At 47.5% G+C, this 26,739-nt stretch overlaps 1 protein-coding gene across 1 annotated transcript in view; it reads right to left on the minus strand.

Moving 5' to 3' along the window:
- Positions 1-1,600: 1,600 nt before the first annotated feature.
- The window catches only part of LOC119446627 (protein O-mannosyl-transferase TMTC2-like), a 305,816-nt gene continuing 280,677 nt past the window's right edge, over positions 1,601-26,739 (minus strand). The window contains 13 exon segments of the mRNA XM_037711110.2: positions 1,601-5,698; positions 7,276-7,339; positions 8,156-8,270; positions 9,607-9,688; positions 10,351-10,472; positions 11,050-11,128; positions 11,475-11,597; positions 12,682-12,743; positions 14,188-14,273; positions 14,973-15,087; positions 21,553-22,234; positions 22,236-22,523; positions 23,506-24,088. Coding sequence (XP_037567038.2) covers positions 5,501-5,698; positions 7,276-7,339; positions 8,156-8,270; positions 9,607-9,688; positions 10,351-10,472; positions 11,050-11,128; positions 11,475-11,597; positions 12,682-12,743; positions 14,188-14,273; positions 14,973-15,087; positions 21,553-22,234; positions 22,236-22,523; positions 23,506-24,088 — 2,599 coding nt within the window. The 3' untranslated portion in view covers positions 1,601-5,500.

A 26,739-nucleotide genomic window follows, 5' to 3' on the forward strand; every position in this document is an offset into this window, starting at 1 on the left:
TGCGAAAGACGTAGACACGACTAAATCTCTTATTTTGGCTTCATTCTAGTCAAATCTGAAGTCTGTCGATATCAAGATTGACAAGCTTACGGGAGCGTGGCTTCCGGCGCTTCGAGCGGCACTGAAAATTATTCTTCAGGGGCCACTTCATAACTAAATAAGTTTCTTTCGGCTAGAAGACTTCCCTCCAAAGCACTCAAAATGCAATGTGCCGCGGTTATCACGAGAAACTTGTATCTGCGATAAGATAGTTAAACCATCCTGAAGCAGAACAGGGACACTATGTATACTTTATCAGTGGCTGCATGCCGGAACACTGTGCTGTCAGTGGAAACGATCGCGGCCGACGAATCCGCCTATTGAACGCACGACAGTGGCAGATGTGTTTCAAATTCCATTCGGAGGAACAACGGTAGCAGCTACGTGGCACGCGATTGTACTCTCCTGAGCAAAAGTATAGATAGCTTTCGCGTGACGTCACGATGACGTCAGTGCACCATATCTTCACGCGTACATTGCGCTGCTTTTTTACGGTGACCATTCTCACAATATTATCGATGTTACTGATATGTCGCTCGCCGCAAGACGCACCTGTCATGCCATGGTGCTGTCACGTTCGGTCACGTTTCTTGTTTACGCAGCTTCTCGACGTGCTAGTACCCCGAGATGGCGGCCATGATGACCGTCAATGTAAACCATCTATCCAGACCAGGGAATCCGCGATAAAGCCGATTTTCTTTTCGGCCGATGAATTTAACTCGAAACCGCAGTCCAAACTTGGCATTGCGAACTTTCGAGTGCACTCGTCAATTTCAGTTGCGAAGAACTTACGAATTACGATTAAGTTGGGGCGACATTCACATGCACTTTACCTAATTATTAGCCTAAGACGTTTCGACGGCCTGCGACTTGGCTTACGCCGCTGTTTCGTGCACCTACAAGGAGTGGACCAGAGAGAAGCGAAGTTCGCCTCGCCTCGTATGCACGCTGCTCTTCAGGAGTCCTCACTGTATACGGGGCCATCCCATAGCACTGTCACAACACAAATAAGTTGCTAGGCGGGTTCTTCTTTTACGCATACGAAAGTGTATACTATAGTTACGTCACTCCCTGCTTCGAATGCTACATTCAAGCTGCCGTCGCGGCGGCAGCTTGCGCAACAGTAATATATACCGGGAAGCGTATGCGGGGAGCGCTACGTGATTCGCATTGCATGTAAACGCAGGAGCGCCTTATCATCAATCATGTGGTTCGGATGCTTGTTTTGAGCTTGTTCTTTATTGAAACGTATGCTGTTCTGTATGTTGTATGCGTGATTCCATAGAATGTATGCACTGTTCGCTTCACTTTGCTGTGTGCTTGTAGCATCTGTCTTACGGGGGTATGAGCCATTGATGATGATAGTTTTCTGTCGACGTTACGCCACGAATAAATCCTGGGATCAGAGCCATAGACAGCTTCGCTGTAATAATCAACCAGGATGTGTCGACCGGCTAAGCTATCGCGAGCTGCGCCCGTACTGCTACTTACGTACACGGCGATGTCCAGTCCTCGAAGATTCCCGGCAGATAGACTCAACAGAAACAACACATTCGCAGTGTTTAGATTCAAAAATTTATTTGTAAATATCTTAATGTATTGTACAGAACTTTTTAGGAAAGCCTAAATCTTATTACGCGTGCGCGTTCATTCCAAGTTTAATAACATTCTCTTTCTTTCATTATTATCATCTTTTTTTTAACATTTCGGCACACGCTGGCTTTCGTGCGTCCACCCGGACAGCGCATGGGCGCCGTGGGACGACGCATGTGGTACACAGATGGGCAGCAAGCGAAATGAGACAAACCGGGAACTACAACTGTTTATGGAACAAACTGTGCACCGAGCATCATGAAGGAGAAAGCCACGTGTCTTGTTCACCCAAAGTCACGAGACCAAACAAATCTGATTGCGCCTAAATATACAAGAAGAAAGATAAGAAACAAAGAACCAATCACAATTTGAATAGAGTTTCAAAGCACCTCATTGTAGAAACCCTCTGCACAGCACAAGATTGCCTAATTCTGTCAATTGCAATGTAACCAAGCCTGTGACAGTAATTTGAATTATTCACTTCCCGAGATACCGCCTCTTGTGCGTGACATGGCATCCGGCACGATAACTCGTTGGAGCGAAGCGCGTTTTGTCCGCTGGATTTGGCAGTTATCGTACATCTGATGGTGATATCTCTTCAAGTGATCATTTCAGAATATGACCTCTAGAGGCCTCTGCAGTCTCCTATACTTATTTCAATAATAATTTCAGTCGTCTTTTTGTTCTTCTCTCACGGCCTTCAAAGTAGCTCGTGATTTGTTTTAACATCACGTGTCGAGACTGAGGAGCTGACATTTTAGTTTCCCATTCTTTGGCTGATGCCACAATTTCTTTTCCTAAAATATTTTCTATCATTGCCTATGAGGCAAATGTTAACGAGAAACAGGCGCGAGAGTCTCTCCGTTATCTCAAAACGAGTTGGAAAAAAAATTATTTTTTTAAGACAGGTTCGTGACTATGGGCACACAAGAAGCAGCAATCCACCACAAGCTTCCTCTAATCTCCGCGTCAGCGAATCTGCCACGAACGCGGGATCATTGCAAGTAACACACGGTGCAGAGAAAACGCGTGAAACACGCGATCACAATTTGGTGGCTCGAATCACACGCACAAACACAACAAATCGAATCACGCGATACCATGGCGTGTTCTTGCGTCGAGACATAACAGACAAACACTTTCATATGGTCACACTGCTGGCACCAGTGTCGTTCTTTTTCTGTTTTAAGAAAAAGAAAAGAAACTTCCGTTTCGTAGTGCGGAAGAAACCCTTTTAATCCCGGGGTGCACTTGCAGACCTTGGCGACGGTCGAGCGAGAAAATAAAACAAACAAAGGTATGCCATAAATATAAATAAGTTAAAAGCCGGCCGGCTGCTCTTGAGTGAACAGAAACGGCCAGAGAAGATTGCTTTCCCTCCCAACCAGCCTATAGAAATCACGTGGCTATCACTTCCTCTCTCTCTCTTTTTTTTAATATCTCATACTTCTTCTATTAATTACAGTGGCAGACCAAGGGAACCTTACTCGGAGCGCTCCAATGCGTCCACACGCCTTAAGAAAAAAGAAGATAAAGAAAAAGCGAGCACAGAGAAATCCAACGTCCTCAATGACCTATAATTTGTTCACGAATGAACAAGACATTCGTCACTAAATGAAGGAAAAGTAGTAATACTACCAATAATAGTAAACGTCAAGAGGAGTCCATCTCCCGGCGAGAAAGCGGAAGCCGGTTTCGATATTTACATAACATGAATGCCGAGTTCCGAGCTTTTAGCTTCGCGAACAGCGTGGCTTTGAAATTTCAGCCGCCACGCACTATTTTTCACCATTTAAAAAAGAGAAATATCCCGATGAAAAAAAAAAAAAAAGGAAATCTCTCGTCTCCTCGGAAAGATGTGTGGCTTCGACTAATGAATCGGTAGTGTTTTCGAATATAACCTTTTCAATTCTTGAATAGGTACAAAAATAAAATTAAAAATAAAGAGAGACACAGGCTTTGTTTGTTGTGTTTTATGTTGAGTACCTTTGAAAGAAATGCTAAAACTATCGTAAGCAATGTTCCGTGACTGTGGTCACCGTAGAGCGACGATTAAAGTCTCGTAACGCATTGTGAATTGACGACGATTTCAGACTGAAGTTAACTGTATCAAGTGCACGTAGAACCTCCCTTATAACATACTTCATAAAAACCTCGGTAGCTTGCTAATTCTGCTTTTGACTCTAAAATAAGTTTATAGAAAACAAGAAAGAAAACAAATCGCACACAGCCAGCCACTGCTATTACGAGCTGTGAGAGCACTGCAATGACTGCGTCACATTCGGTATTGATTATATATCTTTTCTTTCTTTAAAGCAGTGTAATTCGCGAAGCCAAGAAGGAACGAGGTCTCAGTTCCCGTCAGCTTAGAACAAATTCCTGCAGGATCTCGGCCCATGTATTGCCACACGTTGTCTATCTACATGGCTCTCTCTCTCTGTACACAGGGACGATGGATGTGCCGAGAAAAAGTATATGTATAATATTTATATATACTATGTCCTTTGCGTCGATCTACACATGGAAGCAAAAAGTTTGGTCGTGTGTGCGCCAGGCGATTGCGTCAGAAAGGAGAAACCGAAAAACGCGCGTATCACAACTCAATATATAGATTTGTCTTTTTCTTCCGTCTCTATATCCTTCTTTCGTTCCTCCAGAGAGGGAAAGAGAGAGAGAGAAAGAAAAGAAAAGGGCGCCTCTCTCTCTTTCGGCAGCTATTTCCCCACTTCATTCCTAGAGGCGAAGGCTTATTAATAAGCACTACACGCGTACGTGGGCTTTGGGTTCGACGTAAAAAAAAAAAAAGGAAAGAAAAACAAAGAAAAATACAGGGTGTGTACAAACAAAGGAGAGGAACGTCCGTCCGTTCAAGCGAGCGAGTAATTTACAGCGGACAAGCCACAGTGGGGGCGTCGGCACTTTGACTAGACCTGTTGCTTCTCGTAGGAATAACATAATCGACGAAGTGCAGCAGCAGATATTTCGGGAGAGAGAGAAACGCGATAATAAACCGGTTATATACACACAGATACAGGCGAAAGGAGAACCACAAATGAACTCAAATGATTCATACTGCATCGAGTCCGGCCAGACACACTAGTGACTAAGTAACGTGTTCACTGCACTTCATTTCCCCCCATGTCATTCCGACAAGAAAAAAAAATATGAAAAGTCAACGAGGGACTAAAGTTCCGTTTTCCAGAGGCTCACAGTGCAGTAAGAACTGCGGCACAAAAGTCGTCACTCGCTTCCAGAGCTGCTATAAGCTTGCCAGACGATACGCGTAAAAGATAATAAAAACAGCGTTATAAATAAAAGGGTGGGAAAAGGGAGTCGGGGAGAGGACTGACTAGGCTCTGTGCGGTCACTCAACGGCGATAGTCAGTTTGCGATCAGTCTAGTAGGACACAAGTGTTTTTCTCTGCCGCTTTCCGGGGACAAACCCGAAGCGGCACGACAACAACAAACGTACGAGCGAGTGGAGAACAAAAACACGTCTGGGATCGGCGCCGACGATGTCACGCTGTTGAGGCGCCGTGCAGGCGAATCCTGGCGGCGAAGCGAAGTTGGCAGACGAAACGATGGCCTCCGATATCCGGCGGCGCGGGGTGTCAGCCCCTAACAACCTCCTCAGCTCAGCAAGCGCCCCCAGATCTCAGAGGCCACGACGAAACTCGGCAGGTGAAATTCGCAGACGAGCAAGCAGCGGCTAAGGATCTGTGGCTGCCGCAGGCTGTGCCGGCCGCGTAGCTTCAGCGTCGTCGACGTCATTCGCGCCTTCTGCGCGCAATGCGCTGCTGAGGTGTTTCCGGTTCCGGCGGTACCTCGCGCTGTGTTACCGTGGAGATCTCCGCGGACTACGACGCCGCTACCGCCGGTTGCTGACTATCGTGGTGGAGGCCCGAAGACCTTTCTGGGCGAGCAAGTTTCGAAGCTTCTGCAGGTTGTTCTGCGTTATAGGGTCGTCTGGCTTCAGCCGTAGCGCTTCGAGGTAGCTCGACTCTGCCTCGAGCAGCTTTCCGTTGACGTGCAACATGGCGCCGAGGTTCATGTGACTCGTGACCTCCTGCAGCGAGAAAAAAAGAATACAATGGTGAGGACTCCAAGCCGAAGTCTTCAGGCGTCTGCCGCCTGGGAGACATTTTGCATCAAGCTGCGCGGTAAGCGGTTTGCCCGTAGAAAGATTGTTCACCAGTTGAGCAAGATGCAGCACTGGGATAGTTTGTGATAGTGTACTAAAGATAGCTCAATAACGGTAGGAAAAAGGCGTTAATAGAGAGTATTAGCGTTCTACGAAGAACGTTAGTCCAGATTGTAACGCTCTGACCTGTTGCCTTCTGTACCCTTATGCTTCTTCTTCTTTTTTTGCGCACCACGTTTCATCATGTTCGTTATATAGAGCGGACTCGAATCGACCTCTTAAAGGAGGAGACCAGCGGAGCTTCTTTGAAGACAGAGTCTTTATTTATTAAGCCTTAGTCGTCAGTTTTGTTATTTACTCCCTTACATAAAGCCGAATAAAAAAAAATATGATGACTGCAGCAACTGGAGATGGTCTGCACTTATGTGAACCAACGAATGCAACCGGCAGGCTTCAGCATGTGGACAGCCGACTGGAATCGCGATTTGTACGTGACGCTTGCACGATGCATTCTATACGGCAGGCAAGAAAATGGTTACAATTTGCAAATCCTGCGCTAAAGCAAATGCGTAAGATGTGGGTCACTGAGTTTCATCTGCACATCATTGAGCCGTCGCGGAGAGCTGCGCGAACGCTACTCCATTAGAAGAAAGGTACGCGAGCCATGTTTGATATGCATCGAGCTGCAACGACCAGATTTAAAGCTATGCCTAATGCACAGTCCCCAGTATCTCTTATCAGTGAAAAGTTCTACATACGCCGAACTTACAATTATTTAAGAATCAAAATATAAAAACACAATCAAACAAAAATTATGAGAAGGACGTATTCAGCAGCAGCTGCATCTTAAGCAAGACCGCAGCATAAACAAACAAAATCGCTTCTAAAACTAGCTTGGAAAGACGGCTGCATAAATACATATTTACACGACGCAATTCACAGAGCAGCTTACTTAGCATTGCATTTAGGAACGCGATGCGTTTCTGAAAGCGGGCTTTGCCGCAAGCAGTGTTTAGCTGCGGAAGAGCACACTTTACAGGCGGAGTGAGTAAGCGCGCTTGTTTACAGGGTAGGTAAGGTCGGCAGACGGTTGACTGGCTTCACAGCTAATACTTATTGTACGATACATGCGACCGCAACGAAAGAGCGCTTGCCCTTAATGATGCGAATGACCTGCAACATAAGCCATGAGCGGCGTATATAATAGACTGCTTTTGCATGCATGATTGATTAACAACACTTGCGCTGTATGCAACCACCTTGGTAAACAGACCTACCATACATTGCACGCTCGATATTACACTCGGGCTTAGGGCCTTCGCTTGTACATGTTTATATCATTTGTGTTTTCATCTGCGATAGATACAGGCCCACCGCATCGAAGCATACATCGAATCTGTTTCTTTACAAACACGGCGCGGGAGCGGACCGAAATGAAGTTGAAATAGTGAAGACGAGAATAGAATGAGAACGGACGTCTGTTTCAACGTAGATGCACTTACACCGGGTCGTAGTTTCACTGCAGTGTAGTAGAAGGCCTCGGCTTCAGCATTCCTTCCCGCTTGCCTGGAAAATAAATCGAATAGATCAGATACATTGCTTCAATGATATTGTGAAGAAATATGCTCCACTCTGTCCTTGTTTACACTAGCGCGCCCGTGAAAGCATCTGGTGTCGCAAAAGGAGAAGAATAAATCACCTCTGCAAATGCCATATTGATGCGAAGTGACGCGATGTAACGGTAGCAGTAAGAAGAGATACAGCAAGAACCTGCGCAGCATCTAGCGCTTTTTATAGAGAAGAACATCTTGAGGTGCTAGTTGGTTCTTTATTATTGTAAGAAACTACTGCGCGAATGCGATGAAAGGGACACCGCACAAAAAGACATACAAAAGAAGACACTGCGGTTACACTGTTTCTATGAGTCTTCTTGTATGGTGTTGCTTTACATTCACGCAGTAATTACATAACATATATAGCTTGTTAGCATGAAATCCTAGCCTTATTTTAAGTTGTGAGCGCGCGTACGTATGTGTAATCACTCCTACGGTGCACGCTTCGTTTAGAAGATAGAACATATTATCAAGGCTTACACCAAACCAGCACGTGTGTGCTAGCGCATTCTCTTTCTGAAGGCGAGGGAACGAATAAAGCGTAAGTAAACTGTCCTCCATCGCAACTTTCGCAAGTACAAAGAAATCTTCTGAGGTAGACGAGAACTCAAAACAGCCTCGTAGTATTCCATCAACTAACATATCGCTAAGATTCAGGCATTATGAACTGTAGCAGTTATGGTACCGAAATTCGGCATTCATAGCTCGCGAGCGTCAGTGCGTGGCTTTACGAAGAAGCATGACAGAAACTTGCACAAGCTTGACTTACCTCAGCGTGTTAGCGGCGTTGAAGATGATCTCGTACTCGTCGGGTGCGAGCGCGGCGGCTCGAAGGTAGAGTTCGGCGGCTTCCATGTGCCGGTCAGACTCGGACAGGAACTGACCTGCGTTGGAAAACGGCGTCGTTGAGAAATTGTTCCCCTCTAACGACAAAGGTAACAAGGAGCTCGGGTTGCACTGAGTTCGGATACTGCTGCTCACGCTTTCGTTGAGACATTGAAAAGCTTTCAAAGCTATAGCTTTAAGGGCCCTGCACGGGCCCTGCACGTTGCGTGCAGCTCTGTGATTCTGTGAAACGCCGCGTTTCTACCAATCACAGAGCTGCACACAACGCGTGCGCTGCTCGGTTTCTTGCAGCTCCACTAGATGGCGCTCACCTCCACGCATCCACGGTGCCAGCCGTGCGGGGAAAAAAAAAGAACCAAAAAGCTCGTCTTCGTGCATAGCGTTCACCGCAACCGTTTCCAGACAAACATTACGGTTGCATAAGCTGGAGTTGCCGGGAAGCGTGAGAAGCAGTCAGGGACCCTTTAATGCTATCGCATTCTACCCCTAAAGGCGAAGCCCCCTCCCCCAAGCGTCTCCCAAGTTTTTAAGTTAGGCTGTGTTACTTAACTGCGCTTCTGAGACAGCAGAACGGTCGCGCTTATTGTGAGAGGAGGCTCGGGAATGCAGAGAAAAAAAAAATACGGCTGGTGACGCCATCTTGACTATATATCGCATCAGCCACCCCATGACGTCACGGATTTTGACAGCGTCTAATCTGGTCTAGATAATTGCTTGTCTGCAAAGAAGCGCTACATTGCATTCTAAAGATACGATAGACTCAACGTCGCCAGTTTTGAGAACATTTCATGCGTCAAAACGGCCCAAATACGAGAATATACTTTGAAACTTGTGACGTCACAATGATGTAGCGGCGGCGAATTGCGGTAAAGGAAAAGGAAAGTTTGCGGTTCTTTTCTCCAATAAAAATTGTTTTTTTAGGCCAGATGATTAATAATACGATATTTCAAAGAATACCGCTATAAACTTGACTGTCCAGCCTTTCCCGCTTCGTCTCTAATCTATCGATAATTAATTGCGTAATGTCTCGAGAAAACTGCTCTTATAATACTTCATTATTAGATGAATGTTGAAATCATGTGTTTCTTTATAGTGAAGAAGTTGAGGAGCGGTACGCCCATTCTAGAGTTATCGCAGGGGCTTATGCACTGTTATATTTAGCTTGAGTTTACAAACTCAATGCATGTTTGCCCGCACGCAGTCTCACATAGGAGATACGGTCATCTTATGCTTATTTCTTATCGAACGCGAAGAAGGAGCTTTCGTACGAAACTAACCGTACCCGATGATATAAGACAATGCCGTGTCGTTATTCCCACTTAAACAGCATCAGCGAAATGTTCCTGAAACGCCAACAAGATATAGTTTGCTTACCATAGTGCTGATACACACTGGAGTCGTTAGGGGCTATTCCTTTCGCTCGAAGGAACCACTGCTCCGCTTCGGTGGGCCTGTTCTGGAAACGTAAGGCAACCGTGTCGAATGTTAGCAGAGCACTTTGGTTACTTGGGGACTTGTGTCAACAGCGCTAGTACATACGCGAGCTTCTTCGGCAACATTGACAAAAAGAGACCAAATGCAAGCAAAGAAGAACCAACCCCAGCTAGGAAGAACCAACACCAGCGGGACAACACATATAAAGGTCAGTTTTCCCCCTTTTCCTTCTACGTTTCTGTTTAACTTGGGGTCTTTTTTTTTAATTTAGGAATATCGTAAGAATACACAGCGCGAACCATTAGCTAGAGGCGCTCACGAAAACAATATTTAGGAACCAGGAAATACTTTTACGCTTGCTTAACGTCTAGAATGTAATGACCGACACCGACACTTGCTCTTCTAGCGCATTTAACTAAACTGCCCGTAAAAATCTATCAGGTGGCAAACAGCCAAGTCTTAACTCATCAAGCCGGTAGACACTTGCTGTTGGCTTGGCACGCAAATTATTTTATAAAAACTAAGAAAAGAATATCATTTTTTTTTCAAGTGTCGCAAACTTCCCGCCTTGATTGTGAAAAAAAGAAGTACGAGTACATCCGCTATTAAGGCCCCATTTCTGAGGCTTACTGCGGTGCCCACCAGCCAAGGAGAACTGCAGCTGAAAAGGAAGTGACGCCTTACCAGTTTAGACAGGAGCTTCGCGTAGGTCAGATGAGCTGGTATGTGGTCGTGCTTCGCTTTGAGGGCTTCTTTGTACCATCGCTCCGCTTCGACAAAGTCCCCAAGCTTGAAGTATGCCTCACCTGCAAGAACGCACGTAGCAAATTATCAGCGCGGTTTTTTTTTTACCACAACCATCAAGATTTCGCGCGCATGCACCTTAAGCAACGATAAAAGTAAGAAAAGCGAATCTCTGCGATCTCGCGGAATCGCAACCGAGTTTCTAGCAGAAGCTGTTAGTTTAACTAACGCCCTCCTTCCCAAGTATGAACCTTTTTAAGTACGCCTTCTAGGAAAACAATTAAAATTTATGTAAATTTCTACGAGGCGAATACCTCCCACATTTGTAACTTTGCCCTCGAATCACTGTCATCGAACCTCCGCACTCCAATCCAATTTTCAGCGCGTAAATACTTTTGGTTCATTGAACAGGCGTGGTCATGGACAAATGCTGTACTTTCGGCGTCTGTACGTTTACATTTGTGACAATTACAGATTCGCTGAAAAAAAAAAACAAGAGAAGTAGCTTAGTTCTTTTTTTAACGAGGAAATTGTTAAATTATTGGCTTTAAGTACGTATGCTCATCTGCAGGCATTCACAGTTGTTGAGACTTGGCAAACACGTTGTGGAAATTCAAGCTTGAAGAGATGGAAACTCACCCATCATGTTGTAGAGAGACTGCGGCTGATAGTGATCCGGCATCTTGGCAACCGCTTCTTGGTAAACTCTGATCGCCTCCTAAAATAAACAAGTATGAAAAAAAAATTGTTTCTCTCCTTGTGTGCAACAAAGTATAACCGCGAACAAGTGCGCCAATCAGGAGAGGCTACGATCATGCCGAAAGAACTTGACAAGCTGAATTTTCACTTTATCTAAGGCACATATCAAACTAGGGTCTAACGCAAGTGGGTAAATTTGTATCTAAATTTCCGAAATAAGTAATCTTAATAAATGACATAATTGAGAGTGCCCGACGGCTTTCGCTATGATCTGTTTTACGTAAATAAATTCAATGCGAACTAGCAAACGCCGTTTACTACAACGGAGAGCGGAACAGTCAACCGATTGCCCACAATATACGCACCTTGTATTTGCCTTCGTCGGCGTAGAGCCTACCAAGATTGAAGAGGGCCGAGATCTTGGTGCTCTCGTGAGTCTTGGGGTCCTTGAGGCCCGCGCTGTCAAGCTGGGCACAGTGCCGGTACACCTACAGACAGGGACACACGGAGGGAAATGCCGGTTAGGCGATAGCTGCGAGCGACAGATCTAATCTGAGTGTTCAGAAAAGAAAGACGACGTTTATCGCGCTGCTAGATGTAATCATGCGCCAACGTTCAGAACACGTGGCTATATTGGACAAATCAGTTCTGCGGAATCCGCGCAAGGTGGATGAAGCTTCATGGAAGGAAAAATTGTCACCCACCCGAATTTAGCACGACACTACAAAGCTTCGCAGTTGAGAAAAAAATTCGCCCTGGTTCCGGATGGGTTTCCTTTGTAGGTTTCGTGCTACATTCGGGTGGATGACACTTTTCCATTTCACGCCGCTGTATTATCAAATACAGATTACCTCAGCAGACTTGCGATGGTAAGTGGTCTATGGGATAGGTTGTATGGGAAAAAAATTCAATTATGGGGTTTTACGTGCCAAAACCACGATCTGATTATGAGGCACGCCGTAGTGGGAGACTCCGGAATAATTTGGACCACCTGAGGTTCCTTAACGTGCACCTTAATCGTAAGTACACGGGTGTTTTCGCATTTCGGCCCTCATCTGAATGCGGCCGCCGTGGCCGCGATTCGATGCCGCGACCCCGTGCTTAGCAGCCCACCACCATAGCCACTAAGCAACTACGGCGGGTATAGGTTGTATGGAATACGCGGCATAGTAAAAGACTAGTATAGAAAGAAATGTGTAGGACTTATACAAGGCAAACAAAAGTTAGAAGTGAACGTTTATATCACAAATAAAACGTTAATAGAATGCGCATATATTATACTTCAGAATTACACACTCATTTCAAGCGAGTAGTTGAAACCGCTACAGATGACAGTAGATGGCTCCGGAGGATACGGCAGAGTGGTATTGAAGAAAAATATGAAAGCTCATAAAAAAATTCTATATATATTTTTGAAGAAATAACACGAAGAAAGACGTTCAAAACAAGCTTTCTTGAGCCGTTCGCACCCCCATGCAAAGTGCTTAATTTAAATAAAACACACACATAAAAAATTCTATCGGCAGTGCAGTGAAACGACAGTATGCTGCACGGAACTGGGAGGTCACTCACTTCAATGGCTTCTTCTTTCCTGCCCATGATGCCAAGTACGAGGCCCATGTTGAGGTGTGCCACTGTAGGAGATTGAAGAAGCGTCGTTGCAAACATTTTAGATGTCGAAATTCACGTCAGTGCATAATCGTTTGCGAACGATGGTTATACATGTTGTCGTTAACCACAGCGTGAGCTAGACGCAGACAACGAAGAACAAACACTGCGTTTTGAAAAAAATTATATTGGTAATCATTGACATTAAGATAGCGGGAAGAAAGTAATGTCATTTTGTTTCGGATCTGTGCCTAACCCCCTCGGGGGTACGTTTGTAATGTTTAAAAGGCGGCAACAACAACTACGACTTACTACGGACTTACTATACGACAACAACCATAACAACGACGACGACGACGTGCGGACACACAGAGCGCAAAGTGAGTGCACTCTAAGGGCGTGTTTCAGTAAAAGTGAAAATGCGAAAAAGAATTCAGCAGTACCTAAGAGATTATATCTTTCAGCAATATGTTATTCACAACGGGAAAACAAAGAAATAAAGTGATATATGGTACTTAGCTAATTAATAAGCAAGACGTATTCACAATTTTTTAATTAATAAACTTAACTTACGTGCCGAAACTGCAAATACGAAGCCAAGGCAAGTGAATTTACCAAAAACCGTGAAACTAAAGTGACAGTCTCGAAACGTCCCTAATGTGGCAAGATTGAATGCAGGAGCGATCCATTCCTGCATTCTGCATTATTTTCTAAAGAAAAAAAAAACCTTCATTGCGCACTTTGGGACAAAACTAAACAGAAAGCAAGAAGATCGGGATTTCCATAAAATGGGCATGTCTTACACACTTGCTGGTAATTCGCAATACACGTTAAATTGGTCAGTAATATTAATTTGTCACGGACTTAAAGGGAGACTGTGGGACAATATTAGGTCAAACTAAATCGATGTATTATTCGTCTAGAAGGCCAACATCGTTTTCTGTGTGCCGATATGTCACTTCGTTGGGTAGAACATTGCCGCCGAAGGTGCCGCTGCTGCTGCTCAATTTGAATCGCTCGCGTCAAAGCGGACGAGTCGACGTAATCTCCACGCGACCTCCCCCACTACCGATCTCTGTGGATCAGTCAGTTTTGACGTCAGAGGAGAGGTACCATACTTCCACAACAGGTGACGCCACTCCGATTTTACATTCCCACCTTTTTTTGCGCTAACAAAAGCTCTGTTCTTGCTACGAATGACGAATTCGTTATTACAGAAGCCTTATCTTTCAATATAACTGAATATTTTTCGTTCAGTGTCTCTTTAAGCAGAAACAACAATAACACGTTGAAGAAACAGCCATCTTATAATTCGTTCTGTACAGTTAAATATGTATAATCTTCAGTTGAATCTGGAAGCACGCGCCTGTAGCAGCTGGCGAAAACAGCGCCATTTAAAGAAAAAAAGAGGCAGGAAGAAAGAAACACACGGAGTCAAGGAACAACGTGAGGGAGGGGTGAGAGACTTACTTGCAAGCCTCGGCCTGAACTGGATCGCAAGTTTGTAGCTCTGAAGGGCTTCCTCCAGCCGGTTCTGCTCTTGCAGGAGAATTCCCCTAAGGGACGAAAAAAGAAAAGCACGAAAAACATGAACCATGTTCTGCGTCTCGCGCGCCTGACGGCGTAAGGGTGCTAATATATTCGCGAGTAGACAACACGGAAATTTATATTGAATCACTAGTACGAAGGTTCCCATAAAAGGTAAAGGGACGCTTAAGAAAGTGAATACTTAAGCTATATTGGTAAGTTAGCTTCTAGAATTACAGATGGGTGAGAAGAGGGCACAACAGGTTTGGTGCGCCCCCTTCCTCCTTCCCCGTCCCACTACCCACTCAATTAAGGACGTAAAAACTAAAAACGCACATGTGGCGACACCATCCGAAGTACCCGCTCAGGTTGTCTGTGACACTTTAACGCCTAGCCGAAGCTATAGATAACTTTGTATTATTGTTATTCCTTTAGAAAAACGGGGTGGGTCACGCTGCATTCGAAAATCATCAAAGGCTCAACCCGGCAACCTTTCAGAAACTTTCCGTGTGGAAACAATAGCCTCACACCCAAATACGCGGGAATATGCTAAACATACGGTGTCAATGAGATCATCCGCCGTTTTGGCGCAACATTTAAATAAGCGAAGTTCGGTCTTCATTTCTTTCCCCTAATAAACAACAGTTCTTAGCCATCAAAATGCAGAGAAAGAGAGAACGTTTTGAATGATAAATCGAGCCGTCGAGAGTATGCACGACTAAACTCACAGGTTGTAGTGGACGTCGGCCATGTTGGAGCGATAGGTGAGCGCCTTCTTGTAGGCCCACTCGGCCTCCGCCTTCTTGCCGTGCGCGCTGAGGATGTTGGCTAAGTTGCCGTACGCTGTAAGGGGCAGGGAAAGAAAAAAAGGTTTTTGTGAGTGAGCGTGTCCGTAGAAACTAATGCACACGTCCGCGCTGATATAAATTGAAGAGAAATTGAGTACTAGTCACGAAGAGCAACGACATCCTCGCAAAAATCATCCATGACAATATGTTGCATCTCAACAAAATGTCCATTGAAGGCAACAAAAAGTCAACAAAACGCAACAGCTGCCGTAAGGCAATCGCAATCGCACGAATAATGGCATACATTGCCTCCAAGATCTCGGCTAGCCTTTTACGCAGAACTCAAAAGGCAAATAATGATCACACAACGAAAGCACGCATAATTCATCGGCTCAGTCACGCCAAGTCGTTTCTTTCAAGAATTGTTGACATCGCAGTGGAGATGCTCAGCACTATTTTACTCAACGAGCCCAACGAGCCACCCCCACCTGCTGTCTTCGCCAGTTCAACGGACGACTCCAGGCTTGTAAGCGGATACTGATAACAGCGCACCTCTAAAGCGCAGCGCTTATTAAGCGCAGTGCTTAAGCAAGCTGCGCATTTATGCATTGTCTAAGACTACGCAGGAAAGTCCCCCAATACCACTTCCATAACTGTCAACTCTCCCGAATTTTTCGTAAGGTTTACGAATTTGGACCCGTTTTAACCTCCTACGAAAGTTGCGTCAAGCTTTACGAAACTTAATTTTGTTTGCGAAAATGTTTTGCTCGTCGACCCCGTACCTTCTTCCGTTGCAAGTCTCTTCTGATGGTAAAAGGGTGCAAGAGGGGTGTTTGCTTCAAGCAAGTTTATGCAAGCAAGTTTCTGCAGCAGGTGAGATTGGCATCAGCTAAGTCACTGAAAAAGACGATTTGATCTAAAGACAGTTTGCTTCTGGCGAGTATTTGCTGTTACAGGTTTACTGCTGCTCTAAAGATAAATCATCGGCACTCAAGTACGTATGTATCCCTGAAGATACGTATGCTCAGGGCAAGCATAAAATAACAATAATAAATAAAAACTAATAAAAAAACTGTTATTTTTACTTTCTCTGTTTTTCTCGAATAATCGCTAAAAGATACATTTCTGATTTAAAATTTCATGCTTATGCTCCCACGTCTAGCGTTACGCTTTAGTTCCCATGGTTTATGAACTTTTTTCTTTTCGATCAGTTCGCTGTCAAGTCGGCGAGTGCTACAGACCCGACTGTTTGAGTAGAATTGGAAGAATAAGTTTCTAATACATTTGAAGAATTTTAATATTTTTTTGTTGTTGTTTCTACAGAACAGTGACATAACCACTGAAAGAAACGTCTGTAAATGAGTGAGAATGACGAGCGTTTTCTAACAGCCATGCATTCAAGCAACTTTGTAACAGTTTTGCTTCTTTTATACACTACATGTCAAAACGAACAGTGCTATATCCAGTAAGCGCTCTTCTTACACCTACGATCCCGATCCGTATCATTGGCTCCAGTGCCACAGGAGGTTGATGCTTTGCGTCAAACTGGATACTTAGAGGGCTTCTTAGTTGCACAAATATAGGCTCTTCTAGCACCTAGCTTTCTTTTTGGTTGCTTTTGAAATCAACATATAATGCCCCAGTAATGCAGAAGTGCGCGATGATGGGCTAGTTGGCTCAACGTGGCTTCTGACGGTACATACCACATTGTGGAGTTTTACGTGCCAAAACCAAGATACGATTATGAGGCACGCCGTAGTGGAGGACTCCGGATTAATTTTGACCACCTGGGGTTCTTTAAAGTGCTGCACGGTACAAGGACGTTTCTGCATTTCGCCCACATCGATATGCGGCCGCCGCTGCCGGGATTCGACCCCGCGCCCTCGGGCTTAGCAGCACAACGCCAAAGCCCCTACGCCACCTCGGCGGGTGGTTTGCACTAAGTTACACTTCCTACTTGTACATTCTAGTTATGTTAAAAGAGGTGGTGTCCAAATGCAAGCGACAGCTCCCCTCTAGAGTAGCAGAAACCCATCTGGAATGATATGCTTTTGCTGACAGCATGCACCAGAAGGAATTGTAAAGCCGGAAGCACGTCATTGATGCCATGTTTTGAAGGTTTGTGACGTCAAGTCAACAATCGAAGGCGTCTCCCGTATCCGCGTTGAGTTGTGTGGGTTCCTCTTGGTAACCTTGTGGGTCCCGGCTTGGCTACGTCCTTCGATCCTTTCCTCGCCTGCTACATATCTGGTGGTTAGGTTGGCTCATCCTTTACTACTTTGGAGAACTTTCGCTGCAACGCCAGCGTTGTGAGATGCCTAGTTGCTGCCAGGGCACTGTTCTTAATAGCGTTATAGCAAATTTAGCAATAACCGGTAGAGCAATAACATATCCTTCAAAGAACCCTCCAAAGAGCCCGGCACGCAATTGTTCCTTATTGTTCAAATGTTTCTTTCACATTTGCGCGAAACCATGCAAATAAACTGCAAAAATGCATTTCGTTCACAGCACATGTCCTCTAAACTAAACCGTCTATTCGCAACCGATCACCACAGGAGAAAATTTGAGGACGCTTAAGCTTCGCCTTTAAAGCGGAACGCGATAGCATTAAAAGATCCCTGACTGCTTCTCACGCTTCTCCAGCAAATGCAGCTTATGTAACCTAGGGAGCGCTTGAATGTAGGCTCCCTAGGGAGCCTATACATGCAACGCCGTTTTAGGGTGGTGACAACACCAACGTTCTGACCGCTATTTACCACCAAATTTGGTGGGCAGCCATTTTGGTCCCCAGTCTTTCTGCCTTTTTTTTTTTTTTGACACGCTCTGATGTACACATGTTGGCGCGCGATCTATTAAATATCTGCAATTTAGTTTTGCGCCAACGCGTACAAGAAACCTGCATACATCTGTAATATACTAGTTGCCTTTTCCTTTTATTTTAACACATCAAACTTACTTTTCTATTGCACGTCGTGCGACACATATAAAGCAAGAAGTTATAAGGCACGATGGTGTGCTCGTGGTAGGATTATCTCACGCCAAGAATGTGAACTGCATTAAGCATTGTCAGTGCCTTCCAGTCATACATAATATATAAAGGGTGTTTTTCGAAGTGTGCTGTAATAAAGACTGTCCTTACTAGTCTGTTTAACTAAACCGTAGACGTGCCGTGTACGGCGCTCAGACGCGCCATTTGTCTGTGGCTGCTGAGGCCAAAGTTTATTAAAAGAAGTTAATTAATTTCACGTCACCAAGGGTTGCGGGAAGTGTGGTCTGTCGGCTGGTCTTTCGCCATTTTGGTCCCCACAATTAACCCGCCAATTTAGCTGGCGGCGGCAAGTACCCTTACAAAGGCTGTCACCACCCTAAAACGGCGTTGCATGTAGGCTCCCTAGGCTCCCTAATGCAACCGTAATGTTTAACGGGAAACGCTGGCGGCGAACGCTATGCACGAAGGCGAGCTTTCCGGTAGAAACGCTGCCTTTTGCGTGGGCCGGTCGCGGAGTTAGTGCACAGCCACGCCAGAAAAATTGCACCATTTTCAGGTTTCCACTGTTGTTTCGCACTTTGAATATTTCAGTCTGAGAATCTTTAACATAAAAAGGCATGTGCTGTTGGTGTTTTGTTTCATGACATTCGTTTGCGGGTTGTCATTCTCAAAATTCCGAGGAATAACTTTGTCAAGAATATAAGACAAGGTATGAGCAACTTTAGCGATATATAATGGTGTGGCAATATAACCCGCATATACTGCGTGTCATATAGCAAGGCGTGGCATATACATATAGCTAAATATACACGGCAATTTTCGCTCCCGGGACGGCAACGCCGGCGCCGAGGCCGACACCGACACCTGATTTTCTGCGACACGGGGCTCTTAATTACGCTATCGGGCTAAAAATATATTTTGTGCGTGTGTGCGTAACGTGGTCAAATGCTGCTATTGCTGCTGTGTGTTCGCGGCCACTGACACGCCACGCCACAGCTCCGACCTCCAAATGTTCCATCCTAATCAAATACATCTGAAGCAAAGGAAAATTGTTATAATTGGCCTGCGACTCAAGTAACTTGAATGAAGTCCATTGCGTTAAGAAAAGGTAAAACAGTAGTGACTGATGACCGCCGAGAATTTTCATGTAGGCGCTCAAGTATTCTATGCGAGAATTGATGAAGGCTACAAACCTAGAAGAAAAAAGCGCGTGTCCGTGCCACTGATGTACAGACGGCCTCAGAAGTTTCTGAGACAAGGGATTTGCAACGGCAGAAGGACAGCCCTGGCGAAGTAAGCGGCGTTAACAGCTACCCGCTGCGAAACTTTGAGACCTGTTTTAGAGTTCCCTAACTGCGCAACAAAAGCAGACATATCAAATATGTAAACTGCGCCTGATACAACATGAAAATTTATAAGTTCGATATACTACACGTGGCTTTAAACTGAACAACTATGTAGCTGTCAGGGAACTTTCGCAACATGCCTAACAGATGAGTGTTAACTATAATGCTACGTAATGGTTTTGTTCATCATAAATTACGTACAGTTATGTCCAACTGTACGTAATTAACCGAACAGCAAATTCTAAAAATAATAAAGCTGTTTAGTTAGTTAGCTTGCTTTTGTTATATAAACGGCCTACTACGTAATAAAAAATAATAATGATGATGGTGAAAATGGCATAGAGCCTCGGCCGGCCCATAGCAACATGTCCAGACAGAGAAGAAATGGCCAGGAAAACCTGTCCAACGTGAAGCAAGACTGCACAACCGAGCAGACGAAAGAAAAAGAAAAAAAGCCTCAAACCTTTGAAGCGTTCCCAACGTGCAAGAATCGGAAGCGGCAAACATCTCGCCAAACGGGGTTCGGAGGTTGCGTCAACGTTTACAATGTTTTCCTTCACGCCTGCCCGCCCGCCGTTTGTGCAAAACCCCTTCCCACAACGCGAGAGATACCGAGATATAGATTTCCCCGAAATCCATCCTTTCTGACGCCGTCGGGCAAACGTTATTGAGGAGGAAGAAACGAAGGAGGGATTTGATCGGGGTGAAAAAAAAAAAAGAAAAGGAGCACGGACGAGACAGGAGCTAGAGCCCGGGAGGAGGAGGAGAAGGAGGTGGAGGAGAGGAGGAGATCCGCCAGCGTTGCCATACAGCTATATATGTGGGAAAAGAATGTAAAAGAAAAAAAAAAAACCCGAAGTGTGGGCGCGAATGGAAAGCAAAAGAAAAATGAAACGAACGGAATGAAAGACGGCGAGGATGGTCGCGGGGCAACGACCAAAGTGGGGAGGCACGAAGAAGCGACTTTGATCGAATGGGGAGCGAACCTTCATCCTTTATTTCTTCCTTCCCCGCGCTCCCAATCCACGCCGTTTTCACACCGATAGTCGCCTCGACTCTGCATGGATCTCCCCCGATCACTGCGGCTCATTGGCTATGTCGTTATGCAGAGCACGAAGTCCCGGGTTCGAACCCCGTGTTTTTTTTTTCGCGCATGATAGTCTGTACGTGCGATATTATCGAAACGCTTCGTAAGCTTTCTGAAGACGAAACCGAGAACGTGCGAAATTTGAATAGCAGCGTTAATTAAGCTGCTCACGTATCATCGATTCTGATGCCCAGAGCGAGCGAAGTTCGTGCGCCTGATCTAGACACGATTAGCCTGCCGACAAATTTAGTCTTCGGCATTATCCCGGGACCCGCTGGTGTGATCCGCCAAACTTGCGCCCATAAACCTCATGAATCTTGAGAAACCATCATGGCGATCATGATGATGATGATGATAAGTGGGTTCTTCCTTCAAACAAGGTGGGACGTGGGCCACCAACCTCAAGTTTACTAATCGTTTTTTTTAATTTTAGTTTAATGGCACTACACGCCCTTATTCTGGCCCATTAGCTGCGTACATCTGTAAATCTCCTTTCACGTTCGTGCATTCAATATTTACCCGATACCCAATATTTGAGTTGCCATTTGTGGTTGTGGGCCGCAAAACTTCTAATCTTCTCTCACGATCGCCGCGCCGCCGTTTACCCTCATGGCTTGTGAAAACAAAAAGCTAAACCCGCAAAATTACGTGTAGCTGCAGCCATATCACACGAGAGGGAAAGTTGTTCTCTTTCACTTGTTCATAATTACGTTGTATTTGTAGCACGGAGAATATACAATATATATCGTTATATCACCGAATCGTTCGAAAACAGACTGAGCGTGCGGCATCACTAATTACTATGTAATTATGAGGTAAACTTTGACATGCACGGGGTTCTTCGAAAGCCACAGAATTAACACTCCATCGTTTGCATCAGTAACTCACCTGAAACCCCATAATCCGCGCACGAATCCGGAAAGGACTCGTGCATTAGATTTTTATACCGTACCCAAGCCGCGGGAGAGAATCAAAACACGTTCACTGCACTGCCTTAATTAGGGCGCAGAAGCAACAACGCGGCGCCCTGAGCGATATTGTGCAGAGGCACGCGCGATCACACACGCACTCCCTCATCACACCGGTTTCGAGACTCACACTTTGGCGGGTTGATGTGGATGCCCGACCGGTAGAGGTCCTCCTCGGTGAGCCAGTCCCTGTTCCTGCGCACCGTCCTCAGCGAGAGCACCAGCACGAGCGCCACGAGCGCAGCGAGCACCAGCTTGCGCAGCGTCTCGCCACCGTTGTGGCCGCCGTGTCCGTGGCGCGCCGCGCGCCGGGCGAACCCGCACAGCTGGTCGGCGCCCACGGCGACCAGCAGGCAGTAGCCCATCGAGGGCACGTACAACACGCGCTCGGCGACCACGAACCCCACGTAGAAGAACAAGTTCGTCGCCGGCACAAACGGCAGCACCATGAGGGCCAGCGCGAGCACCGTGGCGTCCAACTGCTGGTTCGACAGGGCGCTGGCCACCGCGGGGCCACCCCCGCCGCCGTTGGTGGACTCGGAGCACTCGGACGAGGACGACGAGGCCGACGAGCAGCTGCCGCAGCTCCAGGAGGAGACCAGGCCGTTGCCGTTGCCGCCGCCGTTGCTGTAGCTGTTGCAGTTGTTGTTGTTGGAGAACCGCTTGCCGTACGATGACTTGCCGCCGGAGAGCGCGAGCAGCGACGCCGGCTTGGGCTGGAAGGCACTGCAGTGGCAGGGCGGCGCGCCCCGGCGCCAGTTGGCCAGTCGCACGAGGAAGGCGACCAGGTGGAAGAAGCCGCCGTAGAAGGCAGGCGCTCAGCAGGTTGCGCGCGTCGGCCAGGCTCTGCACCAGCGGTATGGCCTCCATGGACCAGTCGAAGCTGAGCCAACGCGGACACAGCATGAGCCAGAAGTTGAACGCCGGCAGGTAGAGGAAGGTGAGGCTGCGCGTGAGGAAGCTCTCGCTGTCGGCGGCCGGGTTGTCGGCCGGCGCGAAGTCCGGCGCCCGGGCGCCCATCAGGTGAAGCCGGAGGCCGATCAGCGTGACGCCCGCGAAGCACAGGTGCAGCAGGCCCTCCCACAGGCCCGGGTGCCGCTTCTGCATTGCAAGATACCACTCTTTATTACTCATCGCCGCCACTAAAATATTATAACGGCGCAAACGAGAGTGGCGCCAGTCAGAAGACGATTTAACGTGTGGAGGTGGAATCTGTCTCGAAAGCCATCTTGTTTATGTGTCGTTGCCGCTCTTGTATATATTGTAAATACATTTTTATCTGTGAATTCCGCATCGCAACAGTGTCAACGCCCGCAAAGTTTCGCAATTGAGTTCCTCATTCGATCTGATCCCCCTAAGCGTTTTATGGCCTGCCCTGTTCCCCCCCCCCCCCCCCCCCCTTAATGTCGACTATAATATCGGCTATCCCCATTTGCTCGCTCATCCACACCGCTCTCTTTCTGTCTCTTAACGTTACGCCTAACATTTTTCGTCCCATCGCTCTTTGCACGGCCTTTAACTTGTTCTCGAGCTTCTTTGTTAACCTCCACGTTTCCGCCTCACATGTTAGCACCGGTAGAATGCAATGATTCCGCAGTTTTCCTTTCAACGACAGTATACTTGCTACTCTCAACTTGCTACTTTCTGGTAAAAGCAAATTCAAAAGGCAAGTTTTCAAATAAGTTACTGTGTCACCCTCTTTGTTGTCAATGCATGCTACAAGTTTTGGTTGTATATTTAAAATGCTTGATGACGACGTGAGTTAGGTACGAACGAAACTTTTGGCCAATTATCGATGGCGGCCACATGTTACTGGAAGTCTGCCGGATACCTACTTGAATCTATAAGACGATTGTGCATGAAAGAAAGAGAGAGGAGGTGGGAAGAGGTATTCCCACTCGATCACTTTCGGGGTATTACTTTCAGATGATTCCGATTGGCTAAGCCAGCAGGCAGGGCGCCAGTCGCTCCAGTGACGTGCCATGCACCACGCCACGCAAAAGTGAGCACATCCCAGAAAGTGACCGGCCGAGAATACGGCTCAGGAAGAGAGAGAGAGAGAGACTCTTTATTGAACACTCACGCTAACGAGCAGCGAAGGTAGGTCCCGGGGGGCCACCTTGTGGTTGACGAACACGTCGTACACGGCGCACACTCCCAGCACCGTGATGCCGTGCTCCTTGGTGAGCATGGAGCATCCGGCCAGCGCCAGCGACGCGTACAGCGGCGCCCAGCGGCGCTCGGCGCGCACCTCCTTGTCTCGGTACTTGCAGTACTGCACGTAGGCCAGCAGGGAGCCCAGGAAGAAGAGGCAGGCGCCCACGTCGGCGCGCCCCACGATGCCGGCCACGGCCTCGGTGTGCACGGGGTGCGAGGCGAACAGGAAGCCGGCCACCAGCGTGGGCAGCCACTGGTTGAGGAACAGCCGCGCCGCCAGCGCCGTGAACAGCGCCGAGACGAGGCCGTGCAGCAGCACGTTGAGCAGGTGGTAGCCGCGCGGCTCGTAGCCGCCGAGCAGGTAGTTGAGCCGGAACGAGAGCACGCACAGCGGCCGGTACGACTTGTGGCTGCCGCTGTGCGTCAGCGGCGTGCCCCAGAAGTCGTTGCGGAAGAGCGACGCCAGCGGAGAGCTCGGCAGCAGGTCCTGGTTACTCCGGATGGCGCGGCTGCATCATCGGAGGGAGCAATGAGCAATCGCGTTCTGCTTGCGCGCTAGTTTGTGTGAGCACTATACGCGGAGGGGGGGGGGGGGGGGGGGATGACAGTGCGCGGTTGCTATACGTGAAGGGGAATCCCCCGCCGTGAACTGTGTCGCTCGAGGCGTACACCTGAACTATTCGGTGGCAGAAGGTCGAACCATTAACTCCCAGCGATCCAGGCGGCCTTCCTCTTAAGGACTGACCAGTGATTCTTAACTTCGGTATAACGACAATGCTGCGTACGAAATCGCCGTTGCTGAGACGTTAGATGCACCCTGGCACGTTTAGTAATTTTCGGGAAGGTTTGCGCATCTTTCGTTTGCTTTAGCGCAGGTCCAACGCCTTAGAGGAGCAGGTGCAAACTTTCCACTTTTCAGAGAGAGAGATGAAGGCAGAAATAACACCAGTGAAAGGAGTGGGGCATATGTATTGGAAATCGTCTGTAACTGAAATCTGTAAAATAATCTGTGAGTGAAATATCATCCGTAATTCCGAATGACGATCATACGATGTTTGACGACGCACGTGAATGAGTAAATTAAGAGCTTTTTTTGCATAATAAGAAAACCGCTGTGTGCGATGAATAAGCCGCACAATTTCATATTTTTTTATATCCAATACTTATGCACACGTCGTTCCAACCTCTCGATAAACTGACACACGTCGTACGAGAAACAGGGGAGCCTAATAAAACGTCAACTTGTTCTCTTTTTACGTAAGTTCTATGTACTTCAGCGATTACCCCCTCAATTCCTTACACCCCCTCTCCCTTCCCACCACGCACAGAGACATAAACGCGCACGCGCGCAATAAATAAATAAACGATCCTCGTCCAATTACTCCGCAAAACACACTCCCCGCGTTATCGCATTTAGTACGGCAGATGTCTCGCTACCCGCATCATCAGAGAGGCCACGCAACAAAGCACGCTCTTCATGAAAAGGAGCGAAGCGCACCGCCCCGAAATCTCGTATTTATCGCCTTTCAAACACATTGCGCTTGCTCCTTTTCCCGGGAGCACAAACGTGCCACAAACAGGCAGCTTTTACCACGTTCGAGTAGCGACGGTCAGGCACGGGCGCATCAGCCGACAAAAGAAGCACTCTAAATGAAAACAATAAACGACGTGCACAAACAACAGGGACAAGCGAAATTGGGAAAGGCGACCGTGGAAAGCTCGAAAGGAAGGCTCGCGGGGGGAGGAGGGTGTGCAGTACACAGCGGGCGTTGTTGTCCGCTTAACTCGCTGAAAGGAGAACCGCGTGGCGGCGGCGGCGTCGGGGGCATCTTCTGAAAGCGGGCGATAAATCAGGGCTCGGCGGCCAAAGCAAGCAACACCACCCTCGGACTCCCGGCGCGCTCTTCGCGTCGACAGGAACCCGACCGTTACGCGATCGGCCGCGGCAGCAACAGCAGCAGCAGCTGCTGATGCGGCGGTCGGGCACCGCATCGGCGGTATAGCTTCATAAATTAGCCGCAAGAGAGAGTGGAAGGCGAGAATTCGGCGGCTGTGTGTAGCCTGACCCGCCTGACGCCGAGCCGACAAGCCGGAACCGCAAGCAAGAAAGGGGCCGATCCGGTCCGAAACGCCGCCGCCGACGCCGCTACGAACAACAAGCCAGAGAGAAGAGCGAGAGAGACGGGGCCAAACAAACAAGCAGCAAATCTCATTAGGGGCAATCACTCGGCTTAAGCTCGTTGTCCGCACTGCACCGGGGACGAAACGACGGCTCAATACCGGCAGCGCGCGTCCTAGTTAAGAGGAGGAAGACGCCTCCCGGCCACACCGCCCAAAGCTTCGACGCTGGCTGGAGAGCGCGGAGGTGAAGCAGGGAGAGGGCCGGATAAAGAATGAACGCGCCGACAGGCGCCTCCCCCCCTTCTCGAAGTGCACACGCACCTAGCGATCAGTTATACGTATATATACTACACATATATACACACACGCGCGCTCAGGCGCGCACTGTGCCGTACGGCTCCCGCTCGACAAATAGGTTTATCTAACCATGCAGCCCTCCTGCAAAGCCGAAGCAGAACACACGCCTCGGTGGAGAAAGCGAGATCGCAGCTGGGCTGGCAGAACTGGAGAAAAGAAGAGGTAGAAAGTAAGCGCGGCACGTTACGCACTTGTATGTTTTCTTCTCTTGCCGCCGCTTTATTTATTTCTCCCGTGCTTCCTCGTTCGTTACTCCTTTCTTTCCCGGAATCACTACCGTTGTTATCCTTCAACGTCCCAGTTCGGATTTTCTGCGCGTTCGCGTTGTTTCGCTCTTATTTCACACCCCGTTCTATTTCATTCTATCTTGTTTCTCTCTCTCCCAATTATCTCTCCTCTCCCTCGCTGAAGAAAAGAGAGAGCTCTGCAGACAGTGGAGCGAGCGAGCCGCCGCCACCACCTTTGAAGTTCTCGGGTTTCAGTAGCCGCTGCGCCGACCGCGCCGGACGGCTGGTAGTGCGGCCGGTCAAGACCGTGATGGATGCGTTTGGCCGAGGAGCCGCAACGAATTAGGAGCTCGCTGAGCGGAGGAGCCCTGCAGGAAGAAAAGGTGGCGCGCGCTGCTCGGGTGGATCTTCTTTGGAGAGCTCTCTTTCGGCGAAATATACGCGGAGCTCCATTC

Source organism: Dermacentor silvarum, chromosome 3, assembly GCF_013339745.2.
Source record: "Dermacentor silvarum isolate Dsil-2018 chromosome 3, BIME_Dsil_1.4, whole genome shotgun sequence".
Taxonomy (NCBI): Eukaryota; Metazoa; Arthropoda; class Arachnida; order Ixodida; family Ixodidae; genus Dermacentor; species Dermacentor silvarum.